Source organism: Protomyctophum parallelum (genome assembly GCF_964188405.1).
Source record: "Protomyctophum parallelum genome assembly, chromosome: 10".
Lineage (NCBI taxonomy): Eukaryota > Metazoa > Chordata > Actinopteri > Myctophiformes > Myctophidae > Protomyctophum > Protomyctophum parallelum.
The window spans coordinates 9043413-9067273 of record NC_139704.1 but is presented as its reverse complement, the minus strand read 5'-3'; the positions used below and the strand labels follow the sequence as shown (position 1 = coordinate 9067273).

The 23861-nt window shown below is 44.2% G+C and overlaps 1 protein-coding gene across 1 annotated transcript in view; it reads left to right on the top strand.

Moving 5' to 3' along the window:
- The window catches only part of ehbp1 (EH domain binding protein 1), a 214098-nt gene that overhangs the window by 17680 nt on the left and 172557 nt on the right, over positions 1 to 23861 (top strand). Inside the window, exons 3-5 of the mRNA XM_083774315.1 lie at positions 11344 to 11401; positions 11823 to 11918; positions 15134 to 15187. Coding sequence (XP_083630441.1) covers positions 11344 to 11401; positions 11823 to 11918; positions 15134 to 15187 — 208 coding nt within the window. The remainder of the gene's footprint in view (positions 1 to 11343; positions 11402 to 11822; positions 11919 to 15133; positions 15188 to 23861) is intronic.

Below are 23861 nucleotides of genomic sequence, written 5' to 3'. Positions count from 1 at the left end.
AGAACCAGTGTTCTGGATAGAGTGGTGGCTCACAGACTCCCAAGAGCAAGCACAGTAAGATGGAACTTCCACAGCCGCACTGTGAACACTGTGTTTGAGCACAAAGATGACCTCCTTCAGTGTTTTGAAACCATTAGGGACTCAGATGAATTTGATCCTGTCACTGTGCGGGAAGCTGGAGGGTTTGTGAGGCTGCTGGAGGATGATACGTTCACCTTCTTCTTGGGACTGTTCCATCATATCATGCCTCATGTGGACATTCTCTACAACCAGCTCCAGAAGAGGAACATTGACACAGTCTTTGTCCAGAAAATCCTGCAGCAGTTCACAAAAAAAGTGCAAGACATCAGGTAAATATGTATGTTGTGCTGTATAATATCATTATTGATACTGTGTTACTGTCTGTGATCCTTGAATAACTTGTAACTATTTAACTATGTGTAGTTGCCTGACAACTAAATCTATTTTTTCTATTATGGTCCTGTTTAGGGATTCCATTCCTACACTCTGTGGAGAACATAGCAGAGCTGTATCTCAGCAGGAGCATACTAGCAAGAAACGTCGCACACTGGGACCAACTGAACTTCAGAGGATAGCTACAGAGGTGAGAAAGATGCTGTTAGTCTTTTAAAATTTGTATTATTATTATTGTAGTAGTGACCTAATATAACTGTCTCGTATTATAATACTGCTGTGATAATTTGTGTTGTCCCTAATGTGTTACACAGTAGTGTGAACAACCAACTCCATTTCTATTAAATTGGTGCATTATTTTTCTTTCCCTTTTTTAGGTGTGTGACACTATCTTGAGGCATGCAAAAGAGAGGTTCTCCTTCACCAAGCACCTAATCAGTGCTACACTGCTACAGAGTGACAAATTCCAAGACTACAGGAGCACTTTCCCTGAGGTAGCACTTAACACCACCATGGAGGCTTACCCAATGCTGAACAAGAGCAAGCTGAAAACTGAGCTGTCACTCATCTACAAAAATGTTGAGTTCAGGAACTGTGGTGGTGCTTTAGCTCTATATCAGGTCATGTTGGCGAACAACCTTCAGAAAACATTCTCAGAGACTGTAGCTTTGTTGAATATCCTTATCACAACTCCTATGACTACAGCTGAATCTGAGAGGTGTTTCTCAACACTGAACAGAATCAAAACCTTCCTCAGGAACACAATGTCAGAGGATCGTCTCAATGCAGTGGCCATGCTCTCTATGGAGAAGAAACTTGTCGAAAGCATCCCTGACTTTAACCATAGAGTCATTGACAGATTTGCATCTCTCAAGGAGAGAAGAGCAAAATTTATGTACAAAAAGTAAAAATTAAGCCATAAGGTGGCAGAGTCATGGCTTTGAGGGTCTTTTATAAAAGGACTTTTTGTTTATTTTTTTGTTAATGTTAAAGCCACTGTAGCAAGGTCATGTGGCTTTGAGCCATTGCACTTTTTTCTCAGGTTTGTTTCTTTAACCCATTATTATGGCACCTTTTGTTAGATTTTGGAAATGTTAAGCCACAAGGTGGCAGCATTATGTCTTTGAGACATTTACAGAGTACTGTCTGTTATGTATTTGTATTTACAAATAAATGCCATTCATTGAATGTGATGATACCTAGTGCATGTTTTCTTGATTTTGTTATAGCGCCCTCCCTAGGACAAATGTCACCAGTCGCCACTGCTTGGTTTACTTCCTAACTATCTATAATGTAGCTGGAACTCCCACTTTGAGAACCACTGTCCTACACAGTCTGTGTGGACACGCACGCACGCTCACAGCCACACACACACACACACACACACACACACACACACACACACACACACAGTATGCACACAAGTTACAAGTAGCATGCTAGCTGATAGGGTCTAGGCTCTAGTATCACATATTGCCAAAGTTAAACAGCACTGAATAAATCATTGTTAAGCAAAAACGTTCACGGAGATTCTGCTTTTGCCTTGTGCCCACTTCAATGCGCTGCTGAGATTACACACAGGTGGAACAAATTTGAGGAGCTAACGATCGTTAGCAAGCTACACTGCTAGTGCTCGTCGTAGCCAGAATGCAAGCTCACAGATTCAGACATTGGGGAGCATTTTTTGTCATAAGACAAACAAATATGGACAGTGGCCGTGCTCACAAATGCCATGTTTTGGGACCTGTTTGGGGCATTTTGAAACCGGTTGATGAGTTTGCAGATCAGCTGTTTTGGGCGCATCGCAGCCATAGAGCCTACGCTCTCCTCTCTCTGTGTGTGTGTGTGTGTGTGTGTGACTGTGTGTGGGAGACTGAAGTTGGGAGAGAGAGACTAGATGCGGAGCGCTCTGGTCACGTTCAAGACAATCTTGTGTTGTGTTTATACCGACCCGTTGCATATTGTTCGTTCAGCCTAGTGCCGTTACTGAACGGTAAAAAGAAAGCAGCTTTACGTTACATTTTAATGTTGGAAAACACCCGCGATAATAATCGATAAGATAATTTGTTGGCAACGAATTTAGTTATTGATTTTTATCGATTTAATCGATTCGTTGTTGCAGCCTTAATAGGTTGGGACATAAGGACATTGCTGTTCCTTGGAGTGGTTGCACCACTCAAAAAAATCCATAGATTAGCCGCACCGTTGTATAGGCCGCAGGGTTCACAGCATGTGAAAAAAGCATCGGCTTATAGTCCGGAAATGACGGTAGTTTAGATTTAGTTTAGTTCTGAGAGCGCAACACAAACAAAACAAGACACAGCGAGGCCTATGGATTGTGGAACATCCATCCTGCAGCAACTGCATCAGTGGAGGTCAACCAATCAGTGATAAAAGTAGCTCTGCCAATGCTCATGGATGCAATGACAAATAGCTCACACAGAGAAGAAGGAACATACATAATTATAGAAAACATTGCAAATACGGCTGGCTATAATACCTTTGTTTTACCTTTGTGCTTTTGAGCTAGGCTCTTGTGTGTTTTTGTGAGTGAAACCGGGTGTTGCTGAAAAAATAAATAAAAGCATTATAGTCTTTCTGATTCTAATTGGTTCAACTGATTTGGCTGTATGCCAGGTCACTGACTGGTCCTGGTGCAGTGTCAAAGCCAGTGGTCCAGTCCAGTGCTGCATGTGGGAGAGGCATTGCTTTGAGCTCGTCTCCAGAGAGCTGCTGAGTTCACATCATAAATTGAAATGACAGCCTCATCCTCCCACACACACAACGTCCAAATGATAAAGGAGGAATGTAAGAGATCTAGTGAAAACCCAGACCCCGGGTAATGAAATATGCATACCATTCTGTGTGTTCGTGTGCATGTATCAGTGTATGTGAGCTGCTCTGGTCGTTCATGTTGTAGCCTTTTGGGGTTTAACCCATTCTGAACGGGCACCCATTTTGGTGTCGGCATCATGTTATGCTTTAGCTATTGAAAAATAGCAGATCTACAAGCTCATAGCGCGCCACCTAGTGGCGCGATACGAGCTTGTAGGTCTGCTATTTTTGAAAAATCGAAGACACTTTTAGAATCTGATCTCAGGTCAGAATGGGTTAATAATGAAACTGTCAGGATGTAAGTAATAGACATTTTTAGAATCTGATCTCAGGTCAGAATGGGTTAAAGCAGCAACATCTTGGATGCATAAAGTATAATAAGGCCTTAACTCAGTGTCATTAACCCACTTGATTTATCAAGTAATCTTTTTTTGGCCACATACAGTTCAAGTACAAGTTGCAGTGTATACCATTGGTTCCCAAAGTGGGGTCCTTGAGGGAGTTTCAGGGGGTCCCCAGCTAAATGATAGTTTGGAACCAAATGGACCCTTATGGGTCTGTAACTCTGAGAGTGTATTTTACAAGGAGGGGCACGTTGCTCAGGCGGTAGTGCTGTCGCCTCACAGCTAGAAGGTCCTGGGTTCGATTCCCGCTGGGGTGCTGGAGGTGTGTTCTCTCCTCTGCGTCATCAGTGCCCATACCCGAGGCGGGGTTGGCGAAAGGGCCAAGTTTGCATGTTCTCCCCGTGTCTCCTAGGGTAGGTACCCTCACAAAAAACATGCAGTAATCCTGGTCTCTAAACTACCTCCCCCTGGCCAGCCGCCCCGGGAACTGGTCGGAATAACGTGTTCCTTACTTCCTTCCACGCTCTACGTCCGGCCGGGGAAACTCCCCTGCCAGGTGAAAAAGAAGCAGCTTGGACTCCTCATGCACAGTCGCTCTGACATTATGTACTGTTCCATGTTGTCTCTGAGAGCAGGAGAACATCAGCAGACTCTCCTCTCCTCTCCTTCCTCTGGGTAACACCAGGGTTTGGTCGGGATGCTGCCATATCCATTTTCAGATCCTTCCGCACACACATGCACGCGCACACTTTCCTCCTCTTGCCTTCTGGACCCTCCCCATTAGTTGTTCACGTTTCCATTTAGTTGTCATTTCTCTTCCCTTTTTTTATCTACTGTCTCACTCCTCTTTAATTGTTTTCACAGTTTGTTTCCCTGAGGCCCTTTCAATCCGAAATCCAATACATTTGTATTATTGTTCGAAATCTTAGCAAGTCTCAAGAACATTTACCTAGAGAGCAGCAGCGACCCAACCTTTCCCTCCCTGCCTGAGTGAGCATTTGGCGACAGTGGCAAGGAAAAAATAATAATCCCCGAAAATACCTCTTTACCTCCCTGTACTGTACGACTGACACTCACCATCTCTCTGACGTGTTCGTGTGCACCTGGCGCACGCACGCATGCACGCAGGGACAGAGTCCATCAACATCAGTCCAGTCACCTCACCAGCAGAAAGTGAGACATAGCTACTCATTCTGAAGGTTAGCTGGCATGGATCCATGTCTGGTGTCTACTCTGGGGCCCTGCTGTCTGTCTGTGCTGCTGAGGCACTGTATGATTAGTACAGAAATATCTTCAGAAATGTCTACATCTATAGATATAATCATATCCATATCGCCTTTGGCTTTCAAGAACTAAGTACTGTAACTGCTCTGTGTGGGATGGGACCGGGGTGTGGGGGGGGGGGGTGCGTGTGTGTGTGTTTGTGTGTGTGTGTTTGTGTGTGTGTGTCAGTGTGTGTGTGTGTGGTTGCATGAGCTTGGTCTCAATATCAGATCTCTATAGTGTTTCCTTCCTGCTGCCCACAGGAAACATCTAAAACCACAATGTCCTGACACACCCTCGTCTCAGACACGCTCGCGCACACACATGCCCGCGCAGTCGCGCACACACATGTTCACCTCACACATGGGAGATTTAGCAGACTGGACAGGGAGAACTGATCACATGTTTGTGTTTGACACACACACACACACACACACACACACACACACACACACACACACACACACACACACACACACACTTGCCTGGGGTTTTCACTTTTCACTCAGCTTGCTCTGCGTTTCTGGGATTACTGTCTCTTCCCCCCTCCCTCTCTCTGTCTCTTGCTGTGTCCATACTCCATAGTTGGTCATAATCAATTTGTGCTGATGTCGGGGATGTTCATATCATCTATGGCAGTGGTTCTCAACCAGTGATCAGAGGACCACCAGTGGTCCTTGAGGGGGTTCCATGTGTAAACCAAATGGTCCCTTACAGGTCCATTTGGTTTTCATATTGCGCTCAAGAGTTAAATTATTGTTGAACATCTGCATTACTTAATTTTCAAGAAGTATACACAATTAGAGAATATAGAAGAATTGTTATTTTGATCAACGTTTGCCTGTTATCTCTCCTATGGTACCAATACCGCATGGAATTGTGAACAGAATATTCAAAGTTTGGGTTCTGAGAAGCTAAAACTCATCAAACGTTGGTCCGTGTCTCAAATGCAGAATAAGTAATGGCCCCTGATATGAGAGAGGTTGAAAAGCACTGCTCTATGGGTGGGGTCGTATTCCCCCTGACGGCTTCACCGTATCCTGTCAGGCTTGTCGGGCCGCACCCCACAACTTACACAGCCCTGGGTAGTCCACCCAGCCTGGTGGAGATCTGCCCTCCCATTACTTACACAGCCCTGGGTAGTCCACCCAGCCTGGTGGAGATCTGCCCTCCCATTACTTACACAGCCCTGGGTAGTCCACCCAGCCTGGTGGAGATCTGCCCTCCCATTACTTACACAGCCCTGCGTAGTCCACCCAGCCTGGTGGAGATCTGCCCTCCCATTACTTACACAGCCCTGGGTAGTCCACCCAGCCTGGTGGAGATCTGCCCTCCCATTACTTACACAGCCCTGGGTAGTCCACCCAGCCTGGTGGAGATCTGCCCTCCCATTACTTACACAGCCCTGGGTAGTCCACCCAGCCTGGTGGAGATCTGCCCTCCCATTACTTACACAGCCCTGCGTAGTCCACCCAGCCTGGTGGAGATCTGCCATCCCATTACTTACACAGCCCTGGGTAGTCGACCCAGCCTGGTGGAGATCTGCCCTCCCATTACTTACACAGCCCTGGGTAGTCCACCCAGCCTGGTGGAGATCTGCCCTCCCATTACTTACACAGCCCTGGGTAGTCCACCCAGCCTGGTGGAGATCTGCCCTCCCATTACTTTTGACCCATTACTAGTTTATAATGGAAGTTGTATAACGCAGTGATTCTCAAACCTGAGATCAGAATTCTAAAAATGTCTTCTACATCCCGACAGTTTTCTGAAAAAGCTATGTTTCTACAGGTATGTCAGTGGTTCTTCGATTTTTCAAAAATAGCAGACCTACAAGCTCGTGGCGCGCTATGAGCTTGTAGATCTGCTATTTTTCAATAGCTAAAGCGTAACATAATGCTAACACCTAAAGGGGTTCCCGCCCAAAATGGGTTAACTCTGACGGCATACAAGTGGACCAAATGGACCCGTTAGGGTTCATTTGGTTCCTTCAGAGTTACAGACTTGTGCGGGTCAATTTAGAACTCCCTAATGGAACCCATGGGAGTCCCTGGACCCCACTTTGAGAACCACTGGCATAAAGACTGTTTCTCTAAAGAGCATGCTAAAGTTGTGTAACCCACTCAGTTTTTGACAAAAAGATCATTGTGAAGTTACAAAACTCATAACAAACCTTCACTCTCTCCTTTTCTCACATTCGCTCCCTCAGTTTTTCTCCCTTTCTCACAGCTGAGCTCACTGTACACTTGATAGCCTACATTTACAATGATAGCCATCGAATTTTATTACACGAAATGCAGACTCAAAATATTTATGTAATGTTATTCAAAATATTCACTTGGGGTAGGCTAATTGATGCGTCTTTCTTTTTTCTCACAAAATAAAAGCTTCATATTTTTCCCATTGAAAATACTGCCTACTGTCCATTACACGCGTCTGTTTGGCTCTGTGATTCCCTCCGTCCAAAATCGTGGGGAAAAAAATGTAAATAACAAAAAAAGCTGCAACGTTCCTGCCTTGAACAACCTGCGTAATGCGAGATCTCATTGGGATCTTTGCTGCATTTGCTGACCCACATCCTCTTCTCTGCTCTCTGTGTCTGTGGAAGTCCTTCTGTCTTTCATCCTTCCTGTCTCATCCTTCCGGACCTCCATCCACCAATCATAGACACTCAGTGTAAAATAAGAGGTGTGTGTGTGTGTGTGTGTGTGTGTGTGTGTGTGTGTGTGTGTGTGTGTGTGTGCGCCTCTTTCGGAATTGAGAGGATTTTGTCATTCCTGAGAGAGAGTTTTTGGCTTTTTGCCTTTATTGATAGATATTAGTGAAGACAGACAGGAAAGTGGGAGGGAGAGACATGCAGCAAAGGTCGTCATGAACACGCAACGTTGTCAGGCCAGAGCCTACAGTATATGTGGCATGCGCCTGGACCACTTGGCCAGCGGGCACCCTTGTATTATTGTTTATACTTATATGGTATATGTATAATGTCTTTGTACAGTATTTGTGGTTGTATTTACTATAAATGTGTGGTTCCATGTGTATCTGTCTGGATGTGGTATGTACGCAGGGGTAGACATTAAGGGAAATTTGACAGTGGATATTCAAGATTACTGGGGGGGGGGAAGCTCCAGACCCACAGGAATGCACCCAGGGTGCCGGCCCGGTTCCGGCGAGCCGCCCTGTGTCCGAAACGGTTGAGAAATGACAGAGTGCGTGTGTGTGTGTGTGTGTGTTAGGTTGCGCACAGGTGGTGAAAAACAACCATGCTGTTTTCGTGCTCAGACGCACCCAGCCAGCTACGCAGCCAGCCACACACACACATTGCTCCGTAAGGGAGTGGTTGCACCACTCAGAAATAAAGTTGTAGTTTTTTGGGGGGGAGGTCACTTAAGTAACGTTTATACAGGGAATTACTTGCCCCCCCCCCCCCTGCTGGGTGAGTGAAGCAATGAGAGAGGAGAGGTGGTGTGCTCAGCAGGCAACTCATTCATTGAATGATTGGATTCGGGATCACGTAACGCTTTTGTTTTAGCTGTAATTACCGAGACGTTTTCACATTAATGTGAAATGTAGGCATTTCCCCCCAGTATTATGATAACTTGTACTGGCCCGGACGATCTGGAAAGTATGTGTAAATGCTTAATTGAAAAAGGACGTTGGCTGTTGGCAGTTTGGAGTAAAAAATAAGTTAAAAAGGGCTAAACTATTCATTTCGGGCCATATTTCACATTGCAGAGAAATGCCTTATTGCCTTTATAAAATGCACTGCATTTAACTTGCTGTAAAAGGCAATTAAAAAACTGTCAACTACAAATACTAATTACTACTAGTAATTAGGCTGTTATGAGCTTGTTTTGAATCTGCACAGATGAGTACTAGAATCTATCCAGCCATGCCATCGGTCTGCTGACATGGCATATTGAAGTCAGTCTGTCGCATGTCACCCTTGTACAAAGTTTCAAAGTTATGTACGCTGCTAATTTGTTGAAGCTTTCACAACTCCGTTTCACAGATTAGCGACACAATCCAATAACTTCTTGTCTTGTCACTACACACACACACACACACACACACACACACACACACACACAGAGAGAGGGAAGGGGAGAGGGGTGAACTTTGTAAAAGTCATACTCATACTGTAGATGGATGGTTTGTTGTTTATTCATAGCACAGTGTGTACTGTACAGACCCTGTGGGGTGTGTGTGTGCTCAGTGTAATATGACATGTGCTCTGTTATGGTACAATGGTGTCTCTGTGTGGGGTGTTCTGCTCCAGGCTGACGGCGTACGTAGGTCTCACTCTCTGTCTCTGTATTTCTCTCACTGTCTCTGACTCTGTCATTCTCTCTGTTCCTCTCAATCTGTCTCACTCTCACTGTCTCTGACTCTGTCATTCTCTCTGTTCCTCTCAATCTGTCTCACTCTCACTGTCTCTGACTCTGTCATTCTCTCTGTTCCTCTCAATCTGTCTCACTCTCACTGTCTCTGACTCTGTCATTCTCTCTGTTCCTCTCAATCTGTCTCACTCTCACTGTCTCTGACTGTCATTCTCTCTGTTCCTCTCAATCTGTCTCACTCTCACTGTCTCTGACTCTGTCATTCTCTCTGTTCCTCTCAATCTGTCTCACTGTCTGACTCTGTCATTCTCTCTGTTCCTCTCAATCTGTCTCAATCTTACTCACACTTTCTCTTTCTCCCTCTCTCCCTCCCTTCTTATCTCTCTCCCTCTGTCTCCCCCCATTCTCTCTCTCTCTCTCTCTCTCTCTCTCTCTCTCTCTCTCTCTCTCTCTCTCTCTCTCTCTCTCTCGCCCCCCCCCCCCATCCATCCATCCCTCTCTTAGAAAGGCTACTTCACTGTTCTTTCAGAGTCTTTGACATAAGGGCCCTCGAGCCAACGGGCCTCGAGCCAACGCACAGTCACGCACACACACAAAACTCCAGTGTGCTGTGCAGTCATGCATACATCTGACGGATTGTATCAGCTCTCCTACTGTGTGGTGATTGATGGAGCCTTCCTACCTGAGCTTCTATGCACACACACACACACACACACACACACTCTCTCTCTCATATGCTCATACACGTCACATGATGTGGTGTGATTCTGATGCAGCAGAGTTTATTTTTTATATGGCTCAAGTTCTCAGTCATTTGTATACGGTCAATTAGTATCAGAATGGGTCAAACTAACACTATAATGTTCAGAAGAATCTTCCGTAAAGCTCTTATATCAAATCTTTCATGAAAGTTGCAATTATGTCTTTGTTGTAATATAGTAGTAGAGCAGTAAGAACATGGGGTTAGAGTTGGAATAATAATACCTAAATATCAACATTCCACATTATTATGCTACTGGAGGGCTGTGTGTGTGTGTCAAACATTTTGCTTGGCTTATTCATAGCTGTTTCCGTCCTAAACTACTCTGCCTGGGGCAAAAAACACAATGCAAGCACAGTACAAAGTTAAGTTAGTCCGCTGTATGCAGTATGTTGTGTATGCGTCAGTACGCCACCTTTCATTATTTATTCATACTGCACCACCACAGGACTGTGTGGGTGTGTGCGCGCACGCTAGTTTAAATAAATAAAAATTATCCCACGATTTTGTAACCCATTTTTCACCCCTGTGTCAATTATCTAATGTGATCCTGGGCTCTACATCATCAGTGTTTGTAAAGCATATTTCTGTTACATACAGTGCATACAGCTCTGCTTTGATGATACATCATAGCTATAGTATAGAGGGCGAGGCTGGATAGTGGACAGACACATTGTGTATGAAAAGGATTAACTATGAACTAAACTATTCCTTCTTATCACATTTTTCATTAAATGTTTGAAGAACCACTGACCAACATACAGCATGTGCTCGTTAGAGATGCACCACAATGTTAGCCACTGACATTATTCGGCCAAAAAATCAACAAACTATACTTCTGAGGGATTTTATTTATTTTGAATACCAAAAGAGGATGTTGACAGTAGTTTTACCCATATCATGCTACATTGCAAACGACCACTCGAAAAACAAAAAAACACAACTCGGTGTTTAATAATTAAGTAATTAGGTGTGTTTAATTATTTACTTATTTACATTTCACTGCATCACTGGTGTATTTTTTTTTAAACCTTTTCTTCATAATGAAAAATATTTTTCCACTGGCCTATAATCTAAATACCGTAAAACATGTGATGTGCTCTTTCGGTTTGTTTGATTGGGCGTGTTACAAATTGATCGTACATGTTTTGCATATGCACAAAAACATTTAACACGATAGACCCCGGTGACCTTGTGGACATGGCTTTAGTGACCCTTTTTTGATCGCCTTCCCAGCGTCAGACCATGAGTCTAGGTCCTTCTCTTAACTGTCTCTCTCCTCTCTCTCTTCCAGACCATGAGTACAGGTCCTTCTCTTAACTGTCTCTCTCCTCTCTTCCAGACCATGAGTACAGGTCCTTCTCTTAACTGTTTCTCTCCTCTCTTCCAGGCAACCAGACAAGCTGGTGGTGGTGTGGACTCGCAGGAGTCGGCGGAAATCCTCCAAGGTTCGTGGTTTCACTCGCCTTCATAGGAACAATGTTCAGAATGTTTGAAAAATACTACTACTATAATAACCCATTTTTACCTGGGAACGATTCTGCGAATGTCTTCTAAATCCTGACTGTTTTCTTGAAAAAGATTTCTATGTCAGTCCTTCTCAAAAACTTTCATGTCACTTTTCACGATTCTTAAAAAATAGCAGATCTACGACTACAAGCTCGTATTGCGACACTCGGTGGCGCGCTATGAGCTTGTAGATCTGCTATTTTTCAATAGCTAAAGAATAACATAATGCTAACACCAAAAGGGGATCCCGCCCAAAATGGGATAATACTATCACTACTACTACAATCACTACCACTTAACTTCTACCGTTGTAACTTTACTACTGCAGTCTGACTGTGACCATGTTGTGCTGTCCTCCAGGCTCACAGCTGGCAGCCAGGCATCAAGAACCCGTACAGAGGCGTGGTGGTGTGGCCCGTACCAGAGAACATAGAGATCACCGTTACACTCTTCAAGGTACGTCATGTTGGGTTTCACCACCCAAATTACTGTTAATGTGCAACAGGGTGGTTCTAGCAGTGTGCTATGGAGGTCATGGTTTCATGTCCCGTATCTGCCCTGCTGAAACCCAAGCTCCCAACGGGTCACTGTTCTGTGGCTGACCTTGTGCTACGACTTCCACATGGAAGGTGGGGGGAAAATGTTTTTAACAAAGTAAACGAAGGTGCTCACAAGTAGATAAATTAACGGTGTATGTGAGAGAAATATATTACAGTCACTCACTAGAAGGTCCTCACAAGTTCAGTAATGGTGTGCATGAATGAAAGACAGTGTAACAGTGTGCATGAATGAAAGACAAGAGGTAACCAGGTCCTCACAAGTTGTAACACAGTTTGTGAACGTCATCGTCGAAAGAGTAAATGTAGTCAATGGAAGGTCCTCACGAGTCGCGTTTGCATGCCAGTGAGCTCGCACATGCAGAGTGTCTGCTGACATATGGGGCAGGGTGTCCAGTGTCCTGTTACCTGTTTCACTGTCTCAGACCCAGACCATGCCTTAAATACACAGCTAGCCTGACATTCATACTTAACTGTAGGTTGTTGTTGCATTCTGCTCTTATTCTGTACCATGCTGGTGTAGATCAGAGATTTGTCAAGGGGTTTTCAACCCATGGACATTTATATTGTGCTAATACTATATGACGTCCTATAATTATATTTTATCTCATGCTATAATGATGATAATATTTTGTCATGTAAATGTGTATAAAGTCAAAGATATTTGTTTACAGCCTTTCATAAACTTGGAAACTGCAGTGTGCTTCACAACAACCAAAAACGTTCAAAGAAAAAAACGTTACACAATAATGTCCCTGGTTCCAAAGTCTCGCACTGCTTATTCATTCAGCGCGGTCCCTCGTTCTGAGAACACCCCTGCTTCCTGTTCCAAGGGAACTCATTCAGTCTGTGGTGTGACGAGGCGTAACTCTGAGCCACTCTGGACAGAGCGTAGCCAGAGGACCACCACTGGTCCCTGAGACCACAATGACCCTGCAAACCAGAAGGCCTGCTATCTCCGTTAGAAAAGCCCTCCTCCACTTTGAATGAGCGGAAGTTCCACTTGAAAAGCCTAGTCTGTAAATCTCGTAAAAGGAGCATGGATGGTTCTCTGTCCGACTCAACCTCGGGGCTGATGGTTTGCAATGGAAGGAAAATGGTGGTTCTGGAAGTCGGCATCTTAACCACACGACACTATGAACAAGTGTGCTCTTGTTCATTTCTGAGGATGATACAGATTGGATGTAGCAGGTCAAATTATGCTGTGCATGACATATCACAATGAACCTTCCAATAGTAGTATAAAATAAAAAATAAAGAAAGAAACTAAAACAAATCCAGGACCTGTCAGCCCAGGGCCCTTATAATATAACAAACTGTCCTCTCCTGCTCTCCTCTCCTGTTCAGAACTATATAGAAGTGTCTATTTGTACGTCTCTAAATGTTTTGATGAATTAAACATGGTGGACCCTGTTGTAAACAAGTGTAATGCTTAATTGGGTCGTCCACTCACAGTTGACAGTCTTTGTATTGAGTTTGTGCTTGAAATGTACTGTAATTCTGCAAACTGTTAATACATATTTCAATCAATCAATCAAAATCAATCAATCAAAAAAGCTGGTTTCACAGTAACAGTCACAACAAAGCATGAGAGACTATTTCTATATACGTTACTTTGACTTACCTGACACTGTCTGTATTGGGCACACGGCCCCTAAACCACCCCAGCCTTTCCGCTGCCCCTATGCAGCCCCGAGGCCCATTCAAATGATATACCACCACAGCATTGTTACTTCCATCTCGGGTTAGATGGGCCCTCCGATCCAGGTCTGTCGTTTTGGAAGCAGCTGAGCTCAGCAGAGTGGAGCATACAGTACAGGCCTTCTTTTATGGATGCTACTAAATCACTGAAGACAACCTTCAGCGCCACCTGGTGGTCACCAGTTTAGGCTTTGAGTGCCAATTCTCCCATTATAAAGAGAGAGAGAATTTGTAATTCTAGTATGCATGTAATGTGCATGTCATCACCTGTACACCAGATTAGAGGAATTTTCAAAATATGGATAAAAAAAAATAATATATATATATATATACTGTATATATAAAACAATCCCTAGGGATCACGTCTTGTCGTCCGTGGCATCTGGTACATAATTGGCAATTAGACGTCTTGACGTTTATGTCTCTTAAACTGTAACACAATTGATACCCATGGATTTTTTCAGAATAGAGACGTAGAGTACCCAGCGTTTTTTGGACAATAAAAACCCCTCCCAAAAAAACCCAGGAGGTTATTTTGAAGACGTTTGGAGATGTCCTGGGCATACAATGTGTTAACTGAGACAGGGTTTCAGATGACAGTGCTACAGTTTTAGGGTCTAATGAGTGTGGTTTGAAATTGTGTAATTCTGCAGAGCAATTTAAAGGCGTGTATCAAATAGCACATTTTGCTCATTCATGGTTGTGTGTGTCACCATGTGTTCAAAGTGTGCATATGATATATTTATTTATGCGAGCATCACGGCCATCAAGCCATGATCCTCTGTAGGCATTCTCTGCTATTTACACTTATGTAGGTAATTGAAGTTGACATTGACATTTGTTGTTTTCAGGTTAATCACCTCAAAATAAATTGCCTTTAAACTCAATAAACCGGTTACATATAGGTTGAGTAAGGCTGTCCCCTGAACGTCCCATTTGAAAAATCTGTATTGGCATTGGGGACTCAATTCCAAGGTCTCCTAATGTAATGCTAAAGTGGATTTAGCTACAGAATGTACTACTGTTGCGATGCATTAAGGGAGATATGAAACACTGATGTCCTACTGACTCGATTACTGTGTCCCCTCATAGACCGTAAAGCAGAGTGCTTTGCAATGCTGTCTGACTATCTCCATTACTGTCCGACTGTTTCAAGTCACTGATGGAGACAGACAGACAGTCTTTCAGATGGAGACAAATTGACAGGTAGCCTTTCAGAGACATTTTTACATGGATTGAGAGGCAGACACCAGACAGAAAGGCATGGAGGCAGAGAGCCGGTGGCCAGAAATGCAGGGTTTCAGACAGACGGATGTACAATCTACATTCATATTTGAGTGCATTGTCTTTGCGGTCCACATACTGTAAATGTTAATGCTGTTCTTCATTAACATGCTGGTGTTGTCTTTGCAGGATCCACATGCAGAAGAGTTTGAAGACAAAGAGTGGACATTTGTTATTGAAAATGTGAGTACCAAGTTTCCCATATGTATGTCTTTATTTGATGTCCTACTGACTTTGTCTTTATATTTATTTTTTTCTCTCTCACTTATACTCGCTATTCTTATGTTTTCAGTGAAAGCCTTATTTGATTATGTGTGCAAGTGCTGCCTCCAAGTGGTTATATTTTGCTATTACACATGCTGGAATTCTGGATGTCAGCCCTCATGTTAAAAACCCCAACTGAAATGCAAAGTTTGCCACATAACAAAGGGTGTGTGTGTGTGTGTGTGTGTGTGTGTGCTTGATTGTTGGAGCGGTCTGACAACAAGTATGTTGTAGGGAATCTTGCAGCATGCACACTTCAGCTCACTTATAAGAAAAATGCACATTCATTCACCATACTAGGATCCCGACTTGATGTTTAATTTTAAATGATTAGACACAACTAGACCGACTTAAAAAACATGTAGCAATGGTCTTATTTTTAGCTATACACAGGCGTAGGCATGCATGTGTCACTCACAGTCCTTAATTAGGCTTGCTTGCAGACAGAAAAGTACACTTACACATGTGCACACATATTATGTGTGTGTGTGTGTGTGTGTGTGTGTGTGCGTCCGTGCACACACACACACACGCACACGCACACTCTCTCTTACACTTTAGACGTGGTGATGCAGACTGATGGGTTAATGGTGACGAGGAATGGAGGTATGTAGATGGATATGTTGGTAGGTGGGGGAAATGGGATAGGGAGAGTTAGACTGAGGCATGCTGACAGCATGGGATGGATGGATGGACTATTTGGACCAGTACCACAACCAGCAGCCTGGCTCATGTCCAACCATGAGTGTTCAGCCCATCTGTTCCCTCTGTAGAACACACGCACACACGAGCATGCACTCACGCACGCAGGCAGGCACGCACGCACACACGTGACACACGCACGCACGCGACGCGACGCACACACACACACCTCTGCCCGGAGAGTGGAAACTCTGTTCACAAGCTCTTTCCTCTGCTCCCGGCAGCCAATTCCACAGCAGGACAGGTCAAAATGAATATGAGCACGCTGGACAAATTAATTCTTTGTTCCTTGAATTCTTCGGGAAGTCGCACATCCTGTATGGCCAGGAATCGTTTGGAATTCTTTAGGTGGTTGTGTTGTTGGGTAATAATCCCAGCATTTAATGCAGCTGCGTCAAAATACCTCTTTCATAATGTGTGTTGGATAAAATTGTACCGGTTCTGAAACTGTGAAATTCTTCATTTATTTAGTAAAATGGAAATCATCTCAAATAGTTGTGTGATTTTCTGTGTTGAATGAAGTTGTCTGCCATGAGAGGCAGGATATGAGAATTGCTTTTTTTTTGGTCATGGACATGAAGTTAACTAATGAGCTCATTGGCTGCCACTGACCATATTTATCGTCATAATGAGGTCCACACTGCCAATGACAAGATTCTGGTCATATTTTGTTTTCCATGGTTTTACGCTAGATGGCGCTCCTTACTAACCTATGAGTCACTGTTTGACTCACTGACTGTCTTCCTTGCCAGGAACAAGGAAACCACGTGACTTGCGCTTGATTCACAAACACTCAACAAACAGCACTGTAATTATCAACGGTCGGTGGATCGTAGTGGACATAAATATTCTGTGACTACTTAAAAGATAAGAATAAACAAAAACTTGCTTCCACTGGGTGAATTAAATAATGATTTAGTCATTGAATGAGTTAACTCATTCAATGACAGATTCATCATATGACCACAAGCATACATATTATGTATCTGCATGTGGTCATATGATGAATAGTGGTCTGCAAGCTCACAGCACGTTGCATTGCGACCCGCTGTGACGCAAGCTTCTAGATATGCTATTTTGGGCAATGCTATTCCCCTATTTTTGACTGTTTTGACAATTTACATTTCTTTATAATTTGACAACATTTTGGGATTTATTTTAAAAGTTTCCACCTACTAGTACATATACTGACCAAACGAGACAGGCAGGTCAGACACACTCGGCACATACAGTACAACAGAAAGAGAGAGATGAAGGACAAGCAGAGGAGGGGGGGGGGGGGGGGGGGGGGAGTGAAGGGGAGAAAATGGAGTGAGAAAGAATGCCAGAGGGATAGAAAGAGAAGAGGGGGAGAGGTCTGGTAAATATGAGAGTGTGGAAAGACTGAGAGAAACAGACGAGAGGTAAAGAAAGAGTTCACAAAAACGGCAGGCGGAGGAAAAGTTTAGAAGAGGGAAGAATGATAGAAAGAGGGTGGGGGGGGGGGGGCAGCGTGAGGGGAGAGAAAGAGTGTGAGAGAGAGGGAAAAGTAGTTCCTAGGTTCTGCATACCTGACTAATAACAGAGTGATCAAAGCCCTGCCAAGCCTCTTGACAGCAGGAATGGAGAGGAGAGAGCAGGTCACCCTACACCTCCACACACTCAGCTGAGAGGAGGAGGGACAGCAGAGAAAGCAAGGGATGTTATGGGTTATTTTCCCTGTCAGGATTCCAGGTCGTTCATCTGCTGTGTGTTTGTTTTTCATCTGTTCCTGAACCCAGAGTACAGGAACTCTCAGTCACACATTGAATAACTGGGGAAAGTCGATTCGAGAGCAGGCACCAGCTCTACTTCCTGAGCCACTGCCGCACTGAAAGCACAAATGAGTCAGTCTCCAAACCACAACCAACTTTTTCCAGCCGTTCCATTTTGCAGTCGTTCTGTATTCAAATACTAAACTACAGGATGATAAAAAGATGTTTAGAAGTCCAGGTTAATAGACTCATGTCTGAATGGGGGTTGCTTCTAAAGGCATGCACATGCTAGGGCTTTCACTTCTAGTGATCTTTACTAGTCGACTAGTTGTTTAACTGCCTATTATGTAAAAAAACATAGTATAAGTATGCGAGTATAATCTAGAATTCTAGCTGATCTTGAGGCCTACAAAAAGGAGAAAAAAACGCTTTTTTCTCCTTTCTTATCAACTAGTACCAACAAGGTCAACTAGTGGATTTACTAGTCGACTAGTTTCTTAAAGCCCATAATGTGTGATTGGATGATGCTGTTAAAGACCTGAACAGACCCAGCTCCCCTTGATGACTGATTGGATCATGTTGCTGTTAAATACACACATGTCTGCTTAATACCTCATATAGGACTCTATATCCTATATTAAAGAGGACCAGCCGGCGAGCGTTGGGGTGGGCGGACCACATCGTCACGCTCATGTCACTATAACTCAGCCATGATCAGTCGGCTCCATTTGGGCACAAAGGGGTGAATGCCCATATACTGGCATATGGTGATGACAATGAAGGATCTCCACATTGGATTGGATCGGCGGTGCAACACTGTAGGTTCTGGCATCTATCGATGCATAAACCGTCAATGCATAAACCGTAAAAAAACCATAAAAGAATAGATCTACAAGCTCATAGCGCGCCACCGAGTGGCGCGCTATGAGCTTGTAGGTCTGCTATTTTTGAAAAATCGAAGAACGACTGACATAGAAACAGCTTTTTCAGAAAACTGTCAGGATCTAGAAGACATTTTTAGAATCTGATCACAGGTCAGCATGGGTTATATTGCTGAGGACCCGAGGGAGTCTGTCGGATCCATAAATCTCATTACTGCGTCTGAACTGTCTGTGTTCATTTTATTTCATCCCCATCATTTGGAGAATCTGTGATATCAATTTGACATCGAAGTACTGATTGATTGAAGCATTTATTAACCGTTTGCAGAATGCATGGGTACATTTCACAAGAAGGCACAACTCAATGCAAAGACTGTTACTGTGGATGACACACTGATAAAGTGAGGGGCGCTCTTATCATCATACATCTCATTCTGGCCAAAATAGCCGATTTGCTCGTCTACATATGACGTAGATTTTCCTTTCATTGTCAATGGCTGGGTTTCCCGAACGCATTTAGTGTATATGGTAGGCCTCAGGTCTACCATTCTGAAATTTAATGTAATAATATTCGGACTGCTAGACAGCTGACGGTAGGCTCTCTTTACTCTTTAAAAAAAAATATATATTGTGGGAGGTCGGGTGGGAATCAGGACTCAGAGTGCAGTATCAGGCGTTAGACACACGGTGGCGCCCCTTGTTTTATTTCAGATCAGGTCAAACAAAAGTCAGTTTCACATCAGAATTCATCAGACAACATTCTTTCTTGAAGTCCGGTCCCCTAGGATGGATACGTCACTGCAGAGGATGAGAGGGGTGGTTAGCAACGGTCAGAGCACAAGGTAAGTACAGGGTTGGGGCCTGAGACTCCGGTCTAGGCAATCTACCAACTAGACTTTTCTATAGCTTTCCTCTTCTTCTTTTTCAGGGTCCAGAGGGTGCCAGGAGGCTCCCCCGGAGGTAGGTACGATGTTAGGTAGCTTTCTCTATCCACAGGGTATAGAAGAGTACTTTTGAGTAGAAGTACTCGGATACATTTGGGCGAGTAATCAGAGTAAAAGTACTTGGTTCGGGACCGGGTGAGTATGTAACCTAGGGCCCCTTAGGCTCGGCCAACAGGTAGGTAGGTACACAAGCATTTATACTCTGATTTCTCTCTATATACTGGGGTTGCCGTAGCTGTATGTTACAAGCAGCCAGTGTGTTAACAGAAAAGAGCACTATATTTCTAATCACAGTCTCGGTCTTCTTTCACCGGAGTAAGGCGGGGCTCTCGCCAACTTAGTCTTTTAAGGGTTTAACTGAACACAAACAGCCTGTCTTCGTTCAACAGGGTTAAGGTGACACTTTAACTAGGATATGCTTTCTTCGATAAACATCTACAAGGTCCTCTTCTTTCACAGTCTTCAGGGTTAACGTGGCATAGTTAACTATATGTCTTCTCTTCAGTAAACATCACCAAGGTGCTTTTCTTCATTCACAATTCTTCTTATTATCCTTAGCTTCTCAAGCGTCTGTGAGTGCCTCTTCTTAACAAAACGTGTGATAGTGAGAGAACGTTTGTCTTACTGCGACCTTAACGTGCGGTGGACTGCCGGTTGATACGAGGGTCCCGTCTTCTGCTACTCGTCCCCGAACCGAGTCAGGAGGGTTTCCAGGTATGTGCGGCTTTCCAGGCGACACTTATTTATGGGGGGCACACACTCCTGTGTGTGCTTTCAGCCCCACTCCTACAAGCCTGATGAAGCGGAATACAAGACAGATTTGAGTGGCGGTACAAACAATCAAACAGTATGTTTAGTTCGTGTTGCTGGATCCATTAGTGAGAGAAGTGTGGACTTACCATCCAGAGCCAAGTTGTCGGCATAGTGACACTGCTAAGTGTGAGTGTTGTTTATAAAGGGCGCGGCTGACAGATTGCGGCTGTCGTTGATTGCTAATACGGGCGGCGGCCGGATTAGGCGCAGCTGGTTTAGGATCGCTCTGGGGAAGTAGACGGCGTCTATGACACGTCCGTGGGTGGAGCGCGTCGGCGCGGCCGGCGTTTGTCTGGTTGCCATAGTAACGCGCCCCTTATTCTGGTGGTACTGTGGCGAGACTCCACAATATATAATATATATACATTAAATTTCAGAACCAGGCGTGAGGCCTACCATTGTGTGGCACATCTATGCACAGAATGTCTATGTTCACAGGCTTCTGTGTGCGGCCTAGAGGGCATCTGAGCATGAGCGGCACTACAAGTCTTACACTAAATTCGTTCAGGAAACTCAGCCAATTGGCATTTAATGTTTGTGTTACCACAAAAAGCCGTTTTGTTCAGACACACATGACGTGTTCATTGTCAACGGCAAATGTGACAAGAGTTCAGGACAAAAAAGCTGTATATAGCCTCGAAACAAGAAGAACACCCGTGTGAAGTGAGGGGCGCTAATATATTAAAGTCTAACTCATGTTGATTAGGTGATGTAATGGTGATGTAAAACAAACTGTGCCAACACAAACATTAAACGCCATTAACAATAAAGAGACAATATGATCTAATGAGGCACATTATGACGTACATTTTCCTTCATTGTCAATGGCGTTTACAAAACAAACATTGAACTAAAGACAAACCTGTGTATAGGAGGGGCTGGCGCCCCTCAAAAACAGGAAATCTGGGCTCCAACTACTGAGATAATGGGTGCTGCAGAACCGAGGGCCAACGGAATCCCCCTAGTTACTTATAAAGACACACGCCCTGAAGTTAATGGTTACAACCAAGATAAACTGCTAGTTGGGGATGGCTCTAAAAAGCATGGGAAGGATGGGCAGATTGGAGCTAGGGACAGAATGAGAAACGGAGAGAGATGGAGACACGCATGGAGAGACAGAGTTAGGGCCGATTCATACTCCTATTTTACCGCTGTTTCGGCACTGTACTGCCGAAATTTCGGCTCATCAGAAATTTTCAGTAGCACCGAAGAGCCGACTTTAGGACGGTACCCGCCCCCCCCCCCCCCCCCCCCCCCCCGAACCTCAAATGACGTCACATAGTAGGCTCTACAGCGCCGAACCGACTTTTATTCGGCTCTAAAATAGGAGTATGAATGAATCGGCCCTTAGAGCTGCAAAAAATAAGGAGTTGAAGTGAGACTCATCAAAGCACTCCTGACCACAACACGCAGTAAAAATCCTGTTCATTTAACTCTGATTGTATACATTTAAGCAAATGGACCCGTAAGGATTTTACTGTGTACTTGTGCTCCAGATTACTCTTGTGTACGCACACATGTTGCCTTCCTCAAATTGGCTCCATGTTATGAATGCAAATGACTACAATATAGTGTGACATCGCAGTTGCAATTCATTGTTTTGCTTTCCCTTTAATATATTTTATTCAGAAATAGTTGCGCGAACCTCATCTATGTGTGTGTGTATGTGTGTATATATGTTATGTTATTATGGCCCTGAACTACACCATCAGACCACCAGAGGGCAGTCTACCCTAGGAGCTGTGGAAAGCAGCTTACTGTCTCAATTGTTTTGTCAATTATTTTGATCCTTGCTCCCAGTATTGTGTGTGTGTGTGTGTGTGTGTGTGTGTGTGTGTGTGTGTGTCTCTCTCTGACTGACTGACTGTGTGTGTGTGTGTGTGCACAGTACGAGTACATTGTGCATATTTGTGAGTGTGTCAATGTTGGTAAACATACTGCTTCTGTGCAGAGAGAGACACCAGTCATCTAGCTCAGGTCATGCCGCTATCTAGGCTAATATGTCAGGCAACGGAGCGCAGGAACGCCTAGGCATACGGAGGACAAGGATACAGGAGGGAGGAGGTGAAGGGAGAGGAGAGGTGAGTTGCCCTGACCTCCTCCTCATCATCAGGAGCTGGCAGAGAATAGAAGGGAGGAGGGGAGGGAGAGAGAGAGAATACGCCATTGTGCAGCAGCGCCAAAGATGATGAAATTCAAGATCCCCAGCGCGCCGTGGCTTCGCCTTAATCTGGGGGCCCCAACCTCGCGCTGGAGGCTAATCCTTCCCCGACGAATTATTGGCCCCGGCTAGATTGTATTTTTTTCCCCCCTCTCACTTTTCGTCATTGAAAAACGACAGTGTCAAACGCTACCTCTTCTCTCCTATTTGTTCCTCTGTCAAGGCCAATCGCATAATCAAAAGAGGACGACAGAGAGAGAGAGAGAGAGAGAGGGGGGGGGGGGGATGGCGGGCGGCAAAAAATTACTACACAGTAGTATCTCTAAATTGCATGCTAGCCTTGCCTTTCACCCTTCCTTCAAATAGGCGTACTATCAAAAAGGTGAGTAAATTGAGGGGTCAAAAGATTGGACAGCTATATTTGGCGGTATTGTGCTGACTGGCTCCTGTGTGTGTGTGTGTGAAGAGGGGTTAATATGCGTATGTATTAGTGTGTATTCTCTGAGCGTTTGCATATCAATCAAAGGCCAAGTTCACACATCTATGAAGCTTTGTTATGGGATTTACACGCACGCACACACACACACACACACACACACACACACACACTGTGTCTCTCTCTCTCTCAGGTCTATGACTGTTTTATTCAAAGTAAGTATGCGGCTATCGTTTCTGAATATATTTAACACGGTGATATACACTTTTCACACCACCTCTTGTCTGTTTTTGAGGGGCGCTAGCCCCTCCTATACACAGGGTTAATGTTTGTCTTTAGTTCAACGCTTTAGTAAACTCATTGACAATGAAGTGAACATTTACGTCATAATGTTTTACAACACCATTACATCACCTAATCAACATGAGTTAGACTTTAAAGGTATATTCAGTGATTTCACTCAAAAAAACCTTAGGTTTCGTTTTTGGCTGTGGGACCCAGCCTTTCGTCCAATCAGGATAGAGTCAAAAACGAAACCTAAGGTTTTTTGACCCCCAGGGGTTAACTGGGGACAGGGAGGAACTCCTTATATGGCCAGCACACTATATAGTAGGGAGGATTATCACAACAAAACAAAAAAAAAAATAAGTGATATTTGAATTAGTGAAATCACTGAATATACCTTTAATATATTAGCGCCCTCACTTCACACAGGTGTGATTTCTTGTCTCCACCAGGCCGAAGGCATGGGGAGAGATGAGAGAGTATGTTTTGCACTCCGTCCATCCGTGTCCGTCCGTCTGTCTGTGTACAGCTAATCTCTGGCACCGTTAATCAATCATCCAATTGCCATCCAAGGCGTAAGAAGAAATGGCACCCTTTTCACATTGGCCTATTATAGCGCTACCAGGAGGCCACAACCT